Source organism: Cariama cristata, unplaced genomic scaffold, assembly GCF_000690535.1.
Source record: "Cariama cristata isolate BGI_N322 unplaced genomic scaffold, ASM69053v1 scaffold25571, whole genome shotgun sequence".
Classification (NCBI taxonomy): Eukaryota; Metazoa; Chordata; class Aves; order Cariamiformes; family Cariamidae; genus Cariama; species Cariama cristata.
Genome location: NW_009599076.1, coordinates 25,107 through 45,002, shown reverse-complemented (window position 1 = coordinate 45,002; position 19,896 = coordinate 25,107). Strand labels below are relative to the sequence as shown.

Genomic DNA, 19,896 nt, shown 5'->3' with positions numbered 1-19,896 from the left:
GCCAAGGAACCATGGCCTTGCACCAGGCCCAGCTGCTGCTGGGGAGATGGGCAGAGCGCGGCAGGAAGCCTTGGCTCTCGGAAGGGTTTTGCTGGGCATTTCATAGGACCAGGCTGTGCTGACTGAGGCTGTTTCTGATTTAAAAAATAGTAGTTGTTTCTGTGAATTTGCTGTTAACCTCCTTCCTGGATCTAATTTTATATGACTTCGTGCCAAGCCAGTGGAGGGAGAGGGAGAGAAGGAAAAAAAACAAACCTGAAAAATCCAACTGCATTTTTCAATTTGATTGTTTGAAATGTATTCACCTTTCAGCAAGGAGAGAAGTCGCTTTTTTCACGCTGATTAGAAGCTATTACGTGTGAACTACAAGAGGTGACTTCACTTGAGCTGTGCTCGTTATATATATAGGTTTTGATAGCAACCAAACCCCACATGGTGTACCAGAAATGTGACACGTACATTTTAGTCCCAAGAATAACCAGAAAAAGATTATTTTTTAATTTAGCTTTCAATCAATCAATCAGTGCTTTGATCTCAAGTCATTTTTAGATGAATGAACCTACCAAGAACTTTGATAAACCGGTTGGTCAGAGTGAAGTTAAACTTGATAGACACACCTACATACTTTCCCTGCTGTTTGGTTTCTTGTTTGTTTTTTTTTTTCTTTAAGTTTGCAAGAAAGTCTTCTAAGTTACTGCCCTTTCAGGTGTTCCAGCAGTGAAGGTAACTTTTTTTTCCTCCTATCTGAGAAGTTAGTAAGATACAAGAGAGCATAGGTATCCTTCTGCCGCACAGGCTTTGTGGGAACCTGCTAAAGCTACTGCATGCAGTCACATTGCCAAATTTCACAGCCTGGCTGGGCTCCTTGAGGCTTCTCTAACAGTTTTGCTCTTAAGACGGAAGAAGCACAGTAGAAAGCCTCCTTGGGATTTGTGGGAGGATGACTTTTTATGGGAAACTGGTTAAATTCCTTCTGGTTATGCCTGTTGTAGTACTTCGTGGTCACCAGGCAAAAAACTTACTGTTCCCAGACGTGCTTGATTGTCATCGTGATGACTCCCTATTCGGAACTAGTCATGAATCATAGTTGTTGTTATCTTTTATGTGTTTGTATGACAAATAGTTTTGGAGTTCTGAAGAGTTTACATACTGGAACTCTTGGGTCTGCAGGGAAAAATGGATGCGTGCTTTGCGTTAGGTTTCTTTACAGTCAGATAAGAGGCATCCTTCCATAAGACCAGCTGTGCTGGACAGGATCATACCACTGTGAGGCAGGGGCGGATGCCCTGATGGATGATCTCGCACTGCTGGAGACCCAAGGATGTACCCTCCCTCCAAATCTTCTTTCCTCTTGGGAACAAAAGTGGGGGCATGGGGAGGATGAAGACAAGGTGAGGGAAGGTGTCCCTGCAGATCAGCGTCTGGGTCAGGATGCCTGAGGGCTGGGCTCACCTGCAGTGCTGGGTTCCAGTTTTAGGGACTTAGCTCGACTTGCTGGTCTGACTGAACGTATGGGGTGACAGTGAACCGTGTTTGGTATTTCATTTCTCTGTTTCTGTCTCCAAATATAGTAACTAATTTTTTAAGTTTTACATTTTAGTAGAGTGAGGTCACATTCCTATGAGTATGTTTAATGTTAAGAACGATTGCTGGGCTGTTTGCAAACCGCCTACCGTTCTCCTCCCTGGGGAGAGAGGGCCCCAACAGAGGCGTAGGTGTTTACTCGCAGGGTGCTGCTCACCCCCGTGCAGGACCAGGACTACTCCTCCTTCTCCACCAGCATCTCGGGGGCTCTGGTCCTGTTGCCTACAAGCTTGAGGATGGCAGTCGGCAGCACATGGCCATGGTAAGGGACCCAGTGTTGCCCGGGCAGTGTGCCCCACAGGGTCTGTGCTGGTCCCACCAGGTAGAGACTGTGAGGCTTCAGGGTCTCCATGTGTCAAAGACGTGGGAGCTCACTGCTTGAAGTCTATTGAAGGTTTCCCTCTCAAGCATTTAGTAGTAAATGTCTTTCCCCCCCCCCCCTTTCTTTTTTTGGGGGATGTTGGTGTTTATGGAAAAAAAAACACCTGCTTCCCAAATAATACACTGTGTGGTGCATGAAAGTGCAAGATTTCAGTCTCGGCTCAAGTGAGCAATTACAATTGCACAGTCAGCCTGGAGTGTGTTTTCCTGATTTTTTTTTTTTTTTTCCATGCAGAGCTGAGCAGTTGTAACTCTCTGCAAATACAAGGTTTGTTGTATGAGATAGAAGAGACGTGAAAAGGAGACATTGAAGAAACATTCACCTATTTTTGTGCTGAACTAGGGATCAGTTATTACAGTTAAAAAGGGAAGATCTGTCAGTAGAAAATTTAGCATGACAAAATATCAGAAGTTAATGGGATTTGAATAAAATTATTCTGAATTCTGGTAATTATGAAACGTTCTATTTTACTGTGATATAAATAGGATGAATTATTAATCAGTTAAGAGCTTCAGCTCCTTTGTAAATGCACTTTGTGCATCAAACTTCAGACACGTAAGGCTTCTTTCATAAACGTATTTTACACAGGAAATGTGTGGCAGTGGCCCACAATAACGGGAAAATAACTTGGGATTAACTGTTTGCTAATTGAGTACCGTGAATTTTTTGCCCAATAAATTATATTGTAGAACAAGGTTTTCAAGCTTTTCCAGCAAGGAGTGCTGCAGAACAAACCACAGGCCAGGAAAACCTTATGTACCTTTGTGTAAGAAGAACCAAGACTGGCATGACCACATGCAATATATCTTAGAAAATATCTACAAGGTATTTTTGCAGCATTCCTCTGCGTGGAAACTAAGCAAGGCTAATGGAGCAGTACTCTGGGATAAATTATTGTTGTTTGCTATGCAAATCTTATGATTGTAATTAGGCTAGGATTTGAACTGCTGTGTACACTGATCTTTGTTCCCTCTGCGCACGGGAGCTAATTCTAATGATGCAAAACAGCACAGGCAATGTTGAGTGCTGCTCAGCCAACGATCGTTTCTCGCAGCGTGTCTTTGCTCGAAGTGGATGTTTTAAAAGGAATGACTTGCCTCTGCCTTCACAGGGCACGTAAATTGTACCGCAGGCATCTTGTGGGCCACTGAAGTGTTCAGGTACTGTAAAGTCTTGCTTGAAAGTAGAGGTTGGAGAAAACGCAGGAAGGAACTGCCTGATAGGCATCTAGTTTTTAGCAAACTGGTTTTGAAAAGTGGTGTTCTGCTGCTGGTTGGTGAAGGAGGTGGTGGTATGTTCGAGCTATCACGACAGTGATTGCAGTTCCTAGTATGGCTATGTATAGCTCCTGTTATCTCTGCAGCTGCACTTTGTGTAACCGCAGCCCGTGGCTCCTTGCCCACGCTAATGAGCTCTCCCCGAGGCCGGGCTTGTGCTTGTCGGGGTGGCACAGTGCTGCTGTTTTGGAAACCTGAGTTTGTTAACTGTGCTCAAATCCAGCTTGCCCAAGCTGCCGCACCAACTTGGCTACTGCTGGCCACGGGAGCTTTGCCTCGTGCAGCATGGCCGGCCCCAGAGCCGGCTGGAGGACGAGGCAAGCTGGCCACTGAGGCTAGCAGGCTGTAGTCTGCGGCAAAGGAGAGCTGTCACCTAGACCTAGACCTGCACTGGGGGGAAGCACCAGCATGGTGAGGACAGTACAGGTGAGCCATACTCACAGCCCGTTCTCCTCCCTGGGAACACGGCTGCCAGCGTTTCGGTCAGCCCATGTAGTGGGAGTGCATCCTGCAGACAACTGGTGTCATTTTTTCGGTGACCCAGAGAGCAAGGGAAAACCACGGCTGCCACCCATGCCTCCCAACGGCTGGGCAGAAGTGGGAGCAGATGCTTTCAGGTGCAGGGGTACGAGGCTGGGGGTGTACAGGAGATGTGCCCTTCTTGTGTACAGGAGATGTGCCCTTCTTGTAGCGGTTTGCAGGGCATGAGCACCTCGTCCCTCTGATAAAGTGGTGGCTGTGCACCCACGACCTGGTCCGAGTCTGCACCCGCGCCTGTGCTGGGCTCTTCTGTACGCCTGCCTCCCCGCTGCTGCGGCGGAGTTCTGCAAAACCAAAATCTTATCAGCTACAAAATCTATTAGCTTGTGTAGTTTTATCTACAGATAGAGAAGAAACAGCATTATTTGGAACTTTTTCAGAATCATTGCAAAGACATAGAGAAAGAAGGAAGAAATACCCTCTAGGGGACAATACAGCACTGCTGCTCTGAAGAGGCAGTAAATGACCGATCTGGTTTTTAACAGCTTGTGACTCCTGTGAATCTCATTTATTTCTTTTTGTTACCTACTCATCTAATTCACAGCAAAGCACAGGAACGGAGGCAGTTTTACTTTCTCTTGCTTGCTTGCACATTATCAAGTATTCTTGTAAACGTGACGTCGAATCCATTAATTTTGTTTGTGTAAATACAATTTAAGGGAGCAAGGAAACTGTAAAAGTATCAAGTAAGGTACTAAAGTGCCTAACAAAAAACAGAAAAAAATCTTCTTCACAGAAAGTAATTTTTCTAATCAAGTGTATTTGATTTCTAGTGCTAATATGACAAAGTGTGTGTTGTTTCCATAGCTGGATGCTCCATATTTCAGAACAGGTTAGAGTGTGTTCTGAGGCTGTTGCTGAAAAAATTACATTTTAGTTAAACAGCCAAGTTAAAAGGGGGCATAAAATCTGTGTGAACTTTGCAAACCAGTGCCGTGCTGCAGCTACGATAATGCATCCATTCCTTCACCAACGGCATCTGTACTTTCGTATTGAAATGTAAAGGATCGTGGCTTGGTCTGTGATTATCTCTGAGGACGAATGTGGACTTGACAGTTTTGTGCTGTTACTTTGGGGAGAAAAAATTACAAAGACCCCCATTCCCCAGGATAGTCCCTAAAGTTATTATATTTACAGTGGTCCAGTCCTGCGCTTCTGGTGCACCTGGCAATTTTTAGTGTGCAACAAATTCAGTGTCAGGGTGCTAACATGCTGGTGTGGGGTCAGAAATACTGTGTCATGAATGTAATTCCAGGATGCCTGTTAAATAACAAAGTCGTCTAGTTATCTTCATATCCCATGTAATGAAAGATGGAAAATCCTAGAACAAGCCTTGGGCACCTCCAGATATTTCAAGGTGCCACGCAGCCATGCCAGGTCAGGATCCCAAGCCGTACTAGCAAGGTGCTTACAAAACAGTCCCAGCTCTGCAGCTCATTTCATTCAGTTCTGGCTGAGGGCTTCCTCGTGCCAGTCAGACCTGGCTACCTCAGGAGCCGTCTTGGGGCCCACTAAGCTGAGTGGCATGCTCGGCACCCGTTCGGATGCAAAGCAGTCCCGAATTCTGGAGGAGTGCCTCCCCAGCACCCACGCCACCGCCTGAATCGTTTCAGAGCAGGTTTGGATCCTTGGATCCGTCTTGGATCCGTTAGACCAAGGTGGGGTTAGCTAATGGGACACTAATTCCGAATTTGGAGGCTGATTCAAGGGAGACCCTTTTTCCCTGCTTTCCCTTTCCAGCCTTCCCGTGAGCTGCCCACCCTGGGGCCTCCGCGGTGGGCATTGCCCTGGGACGGCTGGAAGGTTTGCTCAGGAGCTTGGTGGTGATGAATCACAAAGGCATGGCATGGTTTGATAAGGTCGTGTACTTTACGATTAGATACATCCTCCCTCGAACAGCGGTTCTTTGTCTCCATTCTGCTTTTGGTAATGTTTTTTGGTGGTTTGCATACAATGACTTTCCAAGCAGGAGCTGTTTGACTTGAGACAAAGTCGCTATTATTCTAGGTAAGCTCAGGAAACCTTCATAATGTTGTTGCCTTCAGAAGACATAGATTGTTGGGAATTTATTTAAAAGCCAATTAAGTTAAATCACCAAGAAAATATTTTTTTGCTTCCAGCCTAGCTGTAAAAGACTTTCAGGTACATGAAACAGTGTGTAACAAGAAAAATCTGCTTTGCAGCTGTATTATTTATTTTTTGTCCATTCTAAATGATGGCTGTAGAGTGGCATGTTCTTTATCTGTAGGACTAGCAAAAAAAGTCATGTATTTCAGCTATTCATAGTGCAGGTGTGCAGCCTGGGAGCCGTGGCAAAAGAAAACAGTTACATGGTCCCCAAATTATTGAAGAATATGGACTACTGCAGTGCCTGCAGCCTGGCCAACATGCAAGTCTACCTCCTCATTTAGAGTTGATGGAGAGGCCAAAGAGCTCAGTAGGAGCACATCAGGCTTATTTGGGGAGGTTTTGGAGTAGACTCTCGAGGCGTGTAATTTAGTCAGGTGCCTACTTGTATTTACAAACTGAAACCTTTTTGAGCTACCCTGAATATTGGCATTTATGGTGCTATTGTCCTTTCTCAAAGACCATCTCTGGTGGCTCTCCGGGTGGTATCTCCTGAGCCCTCAGGCTTCTCTTGACCTCTCTTTGCCTACCAGCCCATGTCTGTGCTGAAGCCTCACCTCTCTGGCCCCGATCTCTGCTACAGTGTCCCATGGCTCCCTTGGACTCTCTTGGCTGTTCTGGCTTCCCTCCTCTGCTCCTTATTGGCACTTACTGAATAGACTTGCTCAGCAGCATTCTCAGAAGTAAATCAAAATGAGGTAGCCATGGATGACCAATGTCAGCTGTTCCTTTTAACTCAGTCGTGACATGTTGTTGGCTCACTGGTTTGGTTTCTACTGTCTATAAAAAGGTTTTATGCAAGAAGTCCCCTTTTTCCCATCGCTCTGCGTGACACCAGTGCTGGAATGACCTTCTGCTGGAGAGTCTCATCACTCGGTTGTGTCACTGCTCCGAATCAGTTTCCCTGGCAACCAGTTTGAGTTACGCCAAACCAAAAATATCTCAGTGTGCTGGAGGAAAGTCAGTTTGCAGACGTGTATTTCTCATTAATGACTTCTCTGGATGGTTTGTGTGTTCAGCCTGCAGATGTCATTAATGTGAACCGATGACTGGGAGATGCGGCGTGCCCATTTTGCTTACTTCCACAGGCAGCATGGTGGTCAACCGAGTTGTGACTGTAAGACCCATTGTACTCATTTTTCATGGTATGATGAGGGTCTCGTCTTCTACTGAGAATGATCTGTGCAGGCTCACAAAGTCACAGTTATCTTTCTTGGACTCCTTGGATCTCTGCAAATTTCCTTGGTTATTACTAGCAACTTTGCCCTTCTCATTTCTATATAAATGTGTGCACCTTGATTTATAGGTGTGCGTGCTGCGAGCTCCAGTTTTGCTGCCATCCTAGTTTTCAAAGGCATGGTTTGCAATACCTCCAAATGAAGATGTCTATAAATCTTTGGAGGTCAGGACCCACCAATTCGCACAGGGGAGAATGCAGAAACTGGAGATGTTACTTCAAACCTTCCTAGTTCAATTTTGCCTTGCAGATAATCTTTTTACTACCTAGTGTAGAACAGTGGTGTGAAGAAAAGCATTGGTAATTCAAGATGTGTCCTCAAGGTGACAAAATTAGAAGAGACTAAATTGGAGAGCAGTATGTCATTTTTAGTAACAGGTTCCCTTTTCTGGATTTGTAGGGTGTGAGGATTGCGGTAAAAGCCTTATAGGAGAATGCAAACTCCACGGACCACTCATCAGGGCTAAAGATAGGGTTATTCCTAGCCGAGCCCGTCTCACCCTACCTCATTACCTTACTTTGCGAGTGTTGGAGCTGCGAGCTGGAAACCAGCAGAGTAAGTATTTTAGCTCTTTTCCCCATGTTTGAGAAAGAAGGGGCAAAAGTACTAACACTGGCTTGTTTTCATGAATAACTCAAGGCATAATCATTGGGTATTGACAGTATGAAGACTATTTTCAACTGAACGCAGCTAAAGCTCACATCCAGCTACTGTTTTTTGTAACTGATTTCTAGTAACTTCAACACATAGACTGATGGCAGGATTTTAGCCAGAGCTGATGTGACATTTAGCTGTGAGCTATCAGTTAGCTCTGTTTGGTCAATACAAGTGTAATGAATGTTGAATTTGTATCTAATAGTAACAGCCATGCACTATTATGTATTTTTTTCTTTTCCCCAAGCATGCAAAACAGGAAAGAGTATTCAGTAAGAGCTCAGAAACAAAATAGTAAATAACATCCCTCATCCACCCCCTGCAAACTCAAAAGAACCCAGGGGGTTAATTTACCTTTTGCAGCATCTCCAGTTGGTATTATAGAAAGACTGTTGTTTTCTTCTGAGGGTATGGCAGTCTGAATGCCCAAATTTCAACAAGGGGATGACATCCTTAGCGTGCAAATTTTCCACGGCTACCTGTGTAACATTAGTCCTGCCTAGATTGCATTTCAGAAAGAGAATGACAAGATCCCTGTCGTGTCGCACCATATGTATTAGGCAGAGAAATAACTAGAATATTTAAAATGGCTAATGTTGTGTTTATAGATGTCTCCACTCATATTGGGAGAGAAAAACCTCATATATTATGGCAACAAGCAGAGCACTACGATAACATCAGCTTGTAGACTGAAGGGTATCAACACATTTGTATTGCGTACTCGTTTTAATATCCTGGCATGGATTTGGGGCGCTTTTGTGTTCAATGTAATTCCCATTTTTTAAAAATCTCTGTACATATTTACATCCTTTTTAGAGTCTTCCTGTTAGAATTATTTACCTGGGTTATTTGTTTAGAAGAAGAATTCATGTATTCTGTACTATTTGTGTTTATCTCCATTTTCACAACTGTAAATATCCAAGAAATAGTTTGTGACGTCTATATTAATATTAGACTGGTCTTTTTTTATTCGCAGTCCTTGGAGTATTTGCAAAGAAAGTAATACAGAAGAGAACACAGTTTGGTCCTTATGTTGGTCAACTGTCTACAAAACTGACCCGCTATGATGAGAGCAGGCTAGTCCTGCAGGTAAAAACCCAGTGACTTACTATGAAGTGCATATCTGTCTTTAACAGTTCATATGTGTTTATGTATTTTAACCAGTCAGTTTGCCATCTGATCTAGTTAATTAATTGTACTTCTGGTCTGTATGTATGAATGTAAATCAAATTATTAGATAACACAGCATAACCTGAAGTACCAAAATGTTCCTGTATATTGTGTTTTCTAGAAGTTTGCTTTCCTGCTTTCTGGTTTTACCGCTTCCAGGGTGATTTCCCTATCAGTCTAGCAGCTCTTGATAAACTTTTTACAGAGCACGGCTACGGAAAGTATCCAAGGATAGTAATGTCTTCCCAGATAAAACAAAAGGATTTGTGCTTAACGCCATGCCATTGGGAGGGTTAAGTTTGTGCACTGAGTTAGCAATAGTGGCCGAAATACATGCTGAGGCACCTGCTTAGTAGGGAGGAACAGTGCAGGGATGGGGAAACTCTTCTTAATGATGTGATTATGTATAAACTTTGACACACAGTGCACTACCTCAGTTTATTTAGGTGGTTATTTGCTGCATGCACGGATAGTAATCATCTCAGCTGGACCGTGACACTATTGTTTGTACTTTATCCAGCACAAATAGTGGCCTCTCAGGACTAGCCCAGCTTTAGACATACCTACATGCACATCCTTTCCCACAGGAATTCCTTGGGAGCAATAGCTGGTCATACTCCTCTAGGCTCCGGTCTTTGCATCTTGCTGCACGGGGTCACGACTGGGCACACCTCTCCGTCATACATTGAGTCTGTGGTCAAGCCACAGCCTCCGTCGGGACTTCCCAACAGGTCACGGTTCTTCCAGAGCCTGCATCTCACATCAGGCCCTCTCACCCCCAAGGAGAAGAGGGACCAGCAGCAGCTGTCCTGGGACATGCTTTATGTCTTCATTTGAGCTTTCTCCAGAAGCTTGGGACTGGAAAACACTGCATGTTCTGGAGGAAGGCATAGATACCTATACTTCTGTAATTTCATTTGAGAGCAAAAGTAATAGCTTCAGTAATTGTTGTAAACTTTGTTTGCTCATGGAAGTCATGCAAATGATCTGCTAGGAAAGTAACACTGTCCTTCCGTGGGATTTTCATGGCATGTTGACACGAGAGAGGATTTGTTCTTCTCCATAACTAAATTTCTTCTGTCTTTATGAGACATTTCAATTCTTACAAATGCAGAGAGTGCACTTCTCTAACAAGCTTGCCAACCTGGATGAGCTAAGCACCCAGTTCGTTCCTCTTCACAAAACCATTATAAACCACACCCTATTCTCTATCAGTCCGCTCCGTTTGCTTAAAAGTATAAAGTGATAAACACAGCTCTGGCTGATGAATGGACTGTTTCTTCAGAGAGAGGACTAGAGTCCCAGGTTTCCTACGTGACTATAGGGGCTGCCTTGACTTCTCCCTAGCAGCATTATGAGTATGTGACCAAACTTGTCCAACAGACAGGTGTTTTCATCGGAAACGTGACAAAGTTAGACAAAATACTTCCCAGAAGCAATGGAAAGGCAAGTTTTTTTGTAGTTAATTTCTCAGTTACGTGGTTAATAGAACAGATACATGCTGTGCTGACATCTGTTGTGCAACTTCAGCTGTCCGTGTTCGAGGCTATGTTGCAGAAGAGCAACTATCTTGTAAGAGGTCGGGAGCGTTTGCCTCCTTTCCTCTTGGAAAGGAATATAGGAAGAATGAAGTAAAGCAAAAAGAAAGAGATCTTTCTGGCACAATTGTTCATTTGTATTTACTTTTGCATTGTTAAGGGGAAAAAGAGAAGACTGTTAAAATGCCGTTACATGGTATGTTACCTCTCTGGACTTATTACGCAAGTTATTCAATTGTTCCTTGCAAAATGTAGCATTAATGCAGCGCTAAAGTTTGAGATTATCAAGTACTCAGGAAGTACATTAAGGCATAAAGCTTATCTTTCTACCTGCCTGCACTTAGTTCTTGTAATATTATCTTTATATAACATAAAAATGATGAAATATAAACTGGAAATACATACAAAGGCCTACAGTTATTTTAGTACCTAGGTGCTCGGCAGGTATTCATTCTTCACTTTCTTTTGCACTCGGTATTCTTTAAGAGTGATCTATTTCAAAACAACCACGATTTCAAAGAACATATGACCAAGACAGGGTAAAAACCTGATAGCCACGATTCCAAGTTAAAGAAAACTAACGTACCTCTATACAGGACTTGGTTTTATCATGTTCTTTCTCCTGTCCTCCTGCTTTGTTTCAGGTATTGAAAGATGGAGGGAAGTACTTTCTGGACACTCCCAATGAAGACTGTGGAAACTGGATGATGTTTGTCCGGCTAGCCCGGAACCAAGAAGAACAGACCCTTGTGGCTTATCAGCACTGTGGAGAAGTCTACTTCACAACTGTTAAGGTAGTTAAACTCACATTGCTTCACCTGTCATCCAAATGGAAATTCGTAGGAAAAGGTTCGGAAAGGCTAACCCTTTTACAAATGAAAGATTGATTACATTCTGCTAGCTGGATTTTTATCCCATACCATCTTTTATACCACTTAATCCATAGTAAAGCAAGCAGCGTATGGGGTTTTCCAGTAAAAGGTGATGTGCACTTGCCGTTGTGGGTAGCAAAGAAACTGAGCAGAGGGAAACAGAAATATCATTCATGATGGCGATGTTTAAATGTGAATGTTGTAAAGTTCTTCAGTTCCGGATAGGTACATGGTGAGATTATCTAGCATTGTTACATTCAACAGTACTTCATCCCGGAAAGAACAAGGACATTCCTGTCCTTTAGTACATTTTTGGACACACGTTGTATTCTGAGCACATTACCGGATGCTCAGGAGCAGGGCGCTAAGTAGAATCTTTACATACTGTTTTCCGCACTCATTAAATCTGAAGACTTAACTGCAGAACTCACAATACTGCAATGTTGCTATGAGATTTTCAGTTTATGTTAGAGATTCTGGACTGCATCTTCATCTGCAGAGAAAGAACAGAATACTCTGTATTTATAAATGACAATGGAACATACAGTTTTGGTTTTTGTTGTTTTGGCCACTTGCTCAGGCAAAGTTTGTTTTAATCAGAACTTACTCTTTTGTACACTTAGGAAACTGAAGTCTATATGTTGAACATTCATTGTTTTCCTTTTTTATTCTTAAGTGAATGCTTGTATATCATTGTGAACGGCATTAAAAATAAAAAAAAAAAAAAGAGAGAATATTAGTCAAAAGAAGTTACTGTGGGATTAAAATCCAGCATTTAAATTTCATTTCCAAGATTGGCATGCATTTCTGTGGGATTGGAGTGTTTACCTTTGTTCCTGCATCTTTGTTTCTCCACCTGCACAGCAAGAAATATATGAGAATAAGTTAGTAGTGGTAACATTCTACACCTTCAAAGTCTTTTGTAGTAGTATGAAGTGTAGTTGCTTTTGGATTAATACTAAAATAATTATTTTTAAAAAAGAAAATGTAAACCAGTATGTGCTAATCTGAGACATTGTTTAGGCTGTGTTTGAGATTCTGGTGCAGTCCATACCATTTGAGATTTCAATTTGACTTTAAATGCATGGTATACTTGTAGAACTGACAGGATTAATAATAGTATATTTGGGAAGCATGAACAAATGCTTTTCTAAGAAGTTGTGGTTATGAACTGGTAACTTACGATTTCCAGTATAATTTAAATTCTTAATGCCAGTGAAAGTGATAGCCTTGTTCTACACTTAGGCACACCCTGCTGGTCATGGCGTGAGGCTGCCTTAGGGCTGATTATGAAGATATTTTCTCAAGATATTTTTCAATAAAGTCTGTTAAGTTGCAAGTAGAAGGATTGGCTCCTCTCCCTACTGTTTTTACAAAGAGAGAGGATTTCGGTGACATGAGGCTGCAGCTACAAAAGCATACATGCAAGAGGCATACTAACAGCACTGTTAGCGTACTTGCTGACCTGATGACTGCAGTCCCCAGAAATAAGGGCTTAGAAAAAGTATAGAATTGTGAGGAAGTAAAAATCATCCACAGTTGCTGTCTGTCTGAACACAGGAGAGTTTCACGTGGGTGCTGCCATACCTTTCTTTTATTGTCACAGGTGAGACAGAGTAAACGACAACTTGTAGTGGATTTGGATACTGGTGTCTAATCTCAGGTTTACTGAGATTAGAGCTTTTACCTTACTTGACTATTTCACACACTGATGCACTTGCCCTCCCTCCAAAGTCACATTGACCAGGTCCCAGCTTCCCACAGAGGAGGTGGCCACTGGTCCAGGAATGTTGGGCAGAAAGTCATGACTGTACCGTGCTGTGCAGCTCTTTGTGGGTACCAGTCTCAGGTGTCACTGGCCAAGATCCCAGGGCATCTCCAGGCATATTTCTCTGTGGAGCTCCCCCCGGGCTTGGTTTTCTCCATCTAAATAGACTATATGCAGAAACAAAACCCGTGATTTGCCTCCTACTTGGTGGCTCTGCCTCATGTCCTTTATTGAGTGGAGAGTTCAGCACATACCATTTCTGTTGAGGCCAGGTGTTACCAAACATACAACCAACCCATACTGGTTGTAGTTAGCAATCAGGCTTGCGCTCGGGAGTTCAAAAGTCCAGTTTTCGACATTATACACACAATTACCTGTCAGCATTTACCATCTAAGTGGTCTTTCACCTACCATGCTTATCCAACACTGATGTTACAAAATAAGTGCATTTTAAGATGTCACATTTTGTGGAATAAGATTCAGTTGCTCTCCTTCCAGGCTCGTTTGTTCTTCTCAGTGGCACAAGTTTGGCTTAGTTAAAATAAAACTACAAGTATAGTGCAGATTGGCTCTACCCCTCCTGCAACAATGTTGGTTTTTATTATAGATGAAGAAAATTTTGTACAGGGCCAGGGGCTCATATAAATCATGACCCCAAAGTTAGTTTTCTCCTTTGCTTTTAAATAACTAATAGATCTTTAGCCAGTGAGTATAATCAGTCCTCTCTATTTCTATTTGCTGTATTATTGACTGAAAGTATTTGTCAGAGGAGGTCATAGTCCAGTCCAAGGAAAGATTTGAGCAGGGATGACTGGATGGGAGACTGCACATTGTGGGTTCCCTTAGTCCTGTGTGGGAAGGCTTCAGTGAAAGGAGGGCAGAGGTGCAATAAAACACGTGCATAGTGAGCCTGGCACATGGAAACGGAAATTTGACTTGCAGTCCACATATGGCTCAACTCTGCGCCCATGCTGCGTGAGTGCAACATATCCAGGAGGCATCCGAGCTGTTGTGCATTCACAATGCATTTTTTTCCTTTGGTTGTATCCTGTAGTTAAGTATTTTGTCCAGTGGGCTTCAAGACATCAAAGAATGGGCATGGGATATTGCTTGGAAAGACTGCTGGATGTCTGGGCATCGCAGACACATACATCTCACTGAGCAAAGGTCATGAGGGCTGAGGCACCCTTCCTGTTGCTACTCAGCCCTCCCCCCAAAATCTCTGTAGGTAGCATTTCTGTTTTTAGGAACCGTGAAAGTGTCAAACCCTAGTGGATAGTAGTGCTCAAAAAGTGCTTGAATCTTGAAACTAAGTTACCAATAATTTAAACAGATTCAAAAAATGCAACTTGGGTAAGGACAACAAATTGCACACCGCTGCCCCTCCAGTCTTTAGTTTTATTTGGTACAGGAAAATTGGCACAAGTAAACACGTGCTATTTTCTTGCATTCACAGCCAATTGAACCCCACACAGAATTGAAAGTATGGTATGCTGCCGATTATGCCAAATTTATGGAAGCTTCTGCAGTCTTCATTAAAGAAGAATCTGATGTCTGTCCTTTGCCTCCAGTAGCAGTAAGTACCTCTAATCTGCATTCAAGCCGTCACCAGACACAGTAAATTACAGTTTGTTTACATGCTTTCTCTGTTTTTGTAACTCTGGTAATGCTAGGGTAGACCATAGAGTAGTTGGCTAACACAAAGTCAAGAGCAATTTTAACCAAACAGCTACTCAGGGAAAGGCTGCTCTTCCTCTCCTGTGTTTGTAACCCAATGGAGCCATTAGATATAGCCAGAAGTAGGTGGCACCGGTGGGATGTGTTGGAAAGACTTAAGATTGGCACTAATTTGTAGATTACCAAGGTGACCAGCCTCAGAGTTCTTTCACCAATTCCCCCGGTTGGTCAGATAATGCACTGTATGATAGCAGGAATCCTTAAGCTGATAGAAAAAGTTTGTTAAGTGTTGAAAACATGGCTGTGAAGATTATAACTAAGCTAGAAGGAAATGTTAAACGGGGAATACAAATGAACCAGGAATTCAGAGGTGCTCCAGGAAGGGAAGTAACCTCGTTGCTGCTTTTGTGTACAAGGCCTTCAGAGTATATCCCAGAAGGAAGGTGCGGGAGAGCCACAGCATCAGACACAGATAAGAGAGAGGAGGGCTCAATCTGTAAAGCCAGAGTGGACATAGTGTCACCATGCTCTCCAGAGCAAGCTAGCCCAAGAGCAAGGGAAAGTAAGGAGAGTTTATCAGAAGCTTATGTGAAATGTAGAGACAGCTAAGGAAGTACATGGCCGTGTATTACTTAGAAGTACGTTTCATCAGTGGCTGGGTGTTTTTTGTAATTGTTTCTCATTGGAATTTTTAGAATGTCCGTATTTAAAGTGAATTCAACTGAATCTGGTAGAGCTCTTACTTCCACAGAAATAATACTTCCAAATAATGCATTGCTTGCCAAAAAAGTGTTTTAATGCCTTTAAGTCAGGCATCCCCAAACCTAAGGTGTTTCTTACTGAGTTTAAGAAAGTTGAATGCCAAATGTCAAGCTAAAAGTGAGGAGTTCTCTCCTGGAGGCATTGACTGTTGCTGTCTGGTAAAGCATGGTCAGCCCAAAACACAGGGAAATCCTATATGGCTAAACTACATTTGTGTGCAGAAACCCACCCAATTTTTGTATGGTTGCAATAGCAGATAAAATAGGTCAGTCTAAGATAAAGTACAATTTGCAACTGCTTTTATGAGTAATTCCATTAAACAAACACATGTAGAGAGTTTGAAAACACAGATAAACAAAGGTGAAGGACTCCGGTCTGTTACAGTAAATGCTAAACAAAACCAGGGAAATCGGTATTTAGCCAACCATTTTTTTTTTCCTTCAAGTTTGTAGACTCCTAGAGAGAACCCATTTCCAGTTGAACAGCTGTATGGTAGTTCATTGAAGTAAATATAGCCAAGGACAACAACAAGTCTTGGGAAAGCCCAGGAGAAGATGTAGGGTCAGTGAGAAGAATATGACCTTTCCTTAGAATGGCTAATAAGAAAGACCTGTTTCTATTCTCATTGCAGAAAGAGCCCGTTGACCCTTGGATATGCTCCAGCTGTCGAAGCACTTTTGCAACTTTCGCTCTGCTGGAATCTCACCAGTGCATCCATAAAGACCGAGTCCTTACCACCAGGTTCAGACCACCAAATAAACTGGGACCTGTAAAAGCAAAAAGCAAACTCAAAGGGAAACTGAGAGGAGCGGCGTTAGGCAAAAGCATTGCTCAGTGCTTCGGGACCATTTCCTGTTCCTCTGCTGCAAAGCTTAGCTGTGCCAGCTCAGGAAACGCTTGTGATGCTCTTGTGAGGTTTATACCTAAATGGAGAAACTGCCGGTCTTCACTGTTGAAGGGAAGAGAAGTGAAGCAGCCAGACAGTTACCCTTGCCGCCTCTGTGGGAAGATATTTGATTCCATTGACAAGCTCACAGTCCACACTTACGTGCACAAAGGGGAGCGCCCCTACAAGTGTTCACAGCACGGATGCACAAAAGCCTTCATTTCCAAATATAAACTGCTCAGGTACAGCTCTGAAGGAACTCCTTTTCTGGTGGGTGCGTGGGGAATAAAACAAGGACATCTTTTTCCTTTGGGTGTCCTAGTGGCAGTTAATCTCTGAGTTCCGGTTTTTATTATTCCTGTTTTGGTAGAATTGGAGAAAACTAGTTTCCCTCAATTGTGGTGGCTACCCAAAAAGATTATGTTGAGCAATTTTAACCTACTCTATGCTTTATGATTAACGCCTCCCCCGCTAAAAAAAGTTAGGCTTTTACTAATAATCTGACAAGTTGTGAAAATGCCTTCCTTCAAGAGTGCCAGTGTTTTCAAGTCTTGAAGCTGCAAGAGTAAATGTACTGCAGTAAATGTAAACACAAGTAACTTTTTTTTGTTTTTTTGTCTTAGGCACTCAGCCACTCATTCTCCACAGAAATCTCACCAGTGTGGCTACTGTGAAAAGACCTTTCACAGGAAAGATCATCTAAAGAATCACCTTCAGACTCATGACCCTAACAAGATGGCCTTCAAGTGTGAAGAGTGCGGCAAGAAGTACAACACCAAGCTAGGCTATAAGAGACACTTGGCTCTTCATGCAGCCACCAGTGGGGACCTTACCTGTAGGGTATGTGCCCAGGAGTTTGGCGGTACTGAAGTTTTGTTGGAACACCTCAAAAGCCATGCAGGGAAACCAACTGGCAATATGAAGGAGAAGAAACACAAGTGTGACCACTGTGAGCGTCACTTCTATACGCGTAAAGATGTGCGGCGTCACATGGTAGTTCACACAGGCTGCAAAGACTTTCTGTGCCAGTTTTGCGCCCAGAGGTTTGGGCGGAAGGACCACTTGACTCGCCATACTAGGAAGACTCATCCACAAGAACTGCTGAAGAGCAGGCTGCAGAATGGTGACTCAGTGGGTCTCCTTGACCAGCTTTTTCCATTCAGACTGAAGGAAGATGCCACCATACTATCCCCTTTTCCTGAAAGGGTCTCTGTCCAGAATGGGATTTTGAATAGTTCAGAGTCAGAGGAATACAACTGTTCACATCTTCATTCCCAGCCAAGCATACAAACTGCTCTTCCTCTTGAACCTTCTCCTCATTTGCAAAGGATGGGCTGTGCAGACAGCCTTCCAGCTGTCCATCCCACACCATGCTCAACCGCCGTTCCTGCCAGCCTGAACCTTCAGCAGCCTAATAAATACGACCTTAGTTCTACCTCATTTGCAGCAGGACCCCTCAAGAATCTACCGATAAAAGTGGATGTTAAAGGTTACAACGTGCATCTTCTTGAGGACCTGCCATTACCAGAACCTCAGTCTCTCCACAAAATCAGTCTGGAAGAAGCTTCCTCAGGGCCTGTTGGGGATACTAACAAGTACCCAGTGCACAAGGAGACAGAGGCAGCAGCTGAAACTACAAGCCTGCCTTTCATGGATCTCACTCATGTGATGGGTTTCTGGCAGCTCCCACCAGGTGATAACCAGAACACTATTGGGGACGTCACAATGGCGTTTGGTCCAGAGGAACCGTCACACAGGCTGAATGGCCTCGGCCAGCAGCAAGGTCTTCAGCTAGCAACTGGTGGGATGGCCATAAACCAGCTGCATCATCTTCCTCGCTCCTTTTCATCCACTACAAATTCTGTAACTTTGCCTCATTTTCACCATGCCTTCAAATAACTATCATCACCATGGTTTTTTCGTTGATTTTTTTTTTTCCCCTTCTTTTTTTAAGACTGTGCTTCTTACTTAAATCTGTTAGGAGGGGGTGGTTTTGGTTTTGTTTTGTTTTTAAGAAAAACTGCCCCAAATGTTTTCAAAGCATGTTATGAACATGGTAGTTAAATTCAGGATGTTAATAAAGCAGAAGCTCTATTTTTCATACTACTATTAGTTTTTTAGCATATGACAATAGTAGAACTAACACATTTCCCTCAACACCCTCTATGTTTTTGTTTCTTACCTTTCACGCAAAGAACTGAATAAATATCTTCAACGATAGTAAAGCATCATAACAGGCACAGTAAAACTATGGCTGCTGTGGTAGGAGAAATAGGGTTAGGGTGAATGGAAGAAGGGGGAAATCACAGAAAAATTATTTTAATGAGCTGTAAATCACAGCAAATTTTATACACATGGCAAATGTAACACGATTTAGCAACATCACATAGATTTCTGTTAAGCACTTCAGTAATGAACTTTACGAATCTTTAATTCAGAATCATTCCAAGAGTAAATTTTTTACCTCCTTGTTTCACTTTTTTTAAAATGAAGATCACTATTGTGCTGATGTTTAAGTAGATTCTGTTTTCTGAAGCGCACTTCAGCTGTGTGCATCTCCTGCGGTTTTTTCCTAGGGCTGGATATAACTACCATTTCTGCATGACTGTGTAAGAACTGATGTCTTCTCTATGGTGTGCGGTTTTCAGTATGGGAAGTGAATTGTCTCAAAGGTTAGAGCAAAACATTAATTTTTCACTTAGGGATGGATCTGGCAAGGTATCAGACAGTGGTCTCTCTCTCTAGTAAAGCACTTAAGCATTTGCTTAAATTCAAGGATATGTTGTCCCGTTGGGTCAACAGCTTGATTGATTTAACACTCAATAAAATACAATCCTTCTTCCTACCTAAGGGGCCTTTGTTCACCTTTTGTTGATAAAAATGGCCTGTGTTTAGTCTGGGAAATGATTCGTAATTGTAGCCATGTGAAATGTGGATTCCTTCACGGAAAGCCAACCCTGGCCTGGAGGAGCCCGTGACCAAGCGGGACCTCGATGGGGCCGGGGCAGGTCCACGTGCAGAAGGGTCGCAGTGGTGAGTGGACTCTGGGTCCTGTTCAAAACCAGGTTATGACCCTGCCTCACCCGTGTTGCCTGAAATTAGTGGGTGTGATAACGGTCAAGGCCATTTTAATCACAGGGCTTTTGCTCAGCAGCATTGGGACAGCTGCAGTTGGAATTCCAGCCTTTGGTTCTTCCAAGTCAGAACCACAGGGACTTCTGTTTGTTTCCTGAGGCGAATTGTCCGTTTACAATTCCAGTTGACGGTGTGTCGGTGTGACAGTCCTATCACCTGGTGCATGGACTAGGAGAAATTGCAAAAATCATATCTCCCAGTAGATAACATTATTAAAAAAAGAAAAAAACAAAAAACCCCCACAAAACCCAAAAACCAACTCTTCACAATTTACTTTCTTACCTAA

The 19,896-nt window shown here is 43.0% G+C and overlaps 2 protein-coding genes across 2 annotated transcripts; both read left to right on the top strand.

Annotated features, from left to right (window-relative positions):
* The first annotated feature begins 7,003 nt into the window (after positions 1-7,003).
* Positions 7,004-17,266, top strand: LOC104168841 (PR domain zinc finger protein 10-like). The gene is made up of 6 exons (XM_009709566.1): positions 7,004-7,055; positions 7,548-7,703; positions 8,779-8,891; positions 11,155-11,304; positions 14,607-14,726; positions 17,099-17,266. The coding sequence occupies exons 1-6, from the start codon at positions 7,004-7,006 to the stop codon at positions 17,147-17,149; spliced, it is 642 nt and encodes a 213-aa protein (XP_009707868.1). The 3' UTR covers positions 17,150-17,266.
* On the top strand, positions 17,211-18,374 carry PLAGL1 (pleiomorphic adenoma gene-like 1). The gene has a single exon (XM_009709565.1). It carries the CDS (start codon positions 17,211-17,213, stop codon positions 18,372-18,374), a length of 1,164 nt encoding a protein of 387 aa, XP_009707867.1.
* Positions 18,375-19,896: the final 1,522 nt, after the last annotated feature.

Excerpts from the sequence above, each read along its gene's own strand:
- LOC104168841 (XM_009709566.1), top strand. The coding sequence starts at position 7,004 with ATGGTGGTCAACCGAGTTGTGACTGTAAGACCCATTGTACTCATTTTT. Across the intron at positions 7,704-8,778 it reads GCGAGCTGGAAACCAGCAGA|TCCTTGGAGTATTTGCAAAG; the intron begins GTAAGTATTTTA and ends TTTTATTCGCAG. Across the intron at positions 8,892-11,154 it reads AGAGCAGGCTAGTCCTGCAG|GTATTGAAAGATGGAGGGAA; the intron begins GTAAAAACCCAG and ends GCTTTGTTTCAG.
- PLAGL1 (XM_009709565.1), top strand. The coding sequence starts at position 17,211 with ATGGCCTTCAAGTGTGAAGAGTGCGGCAAGAAGTACAACACCAAGCTA.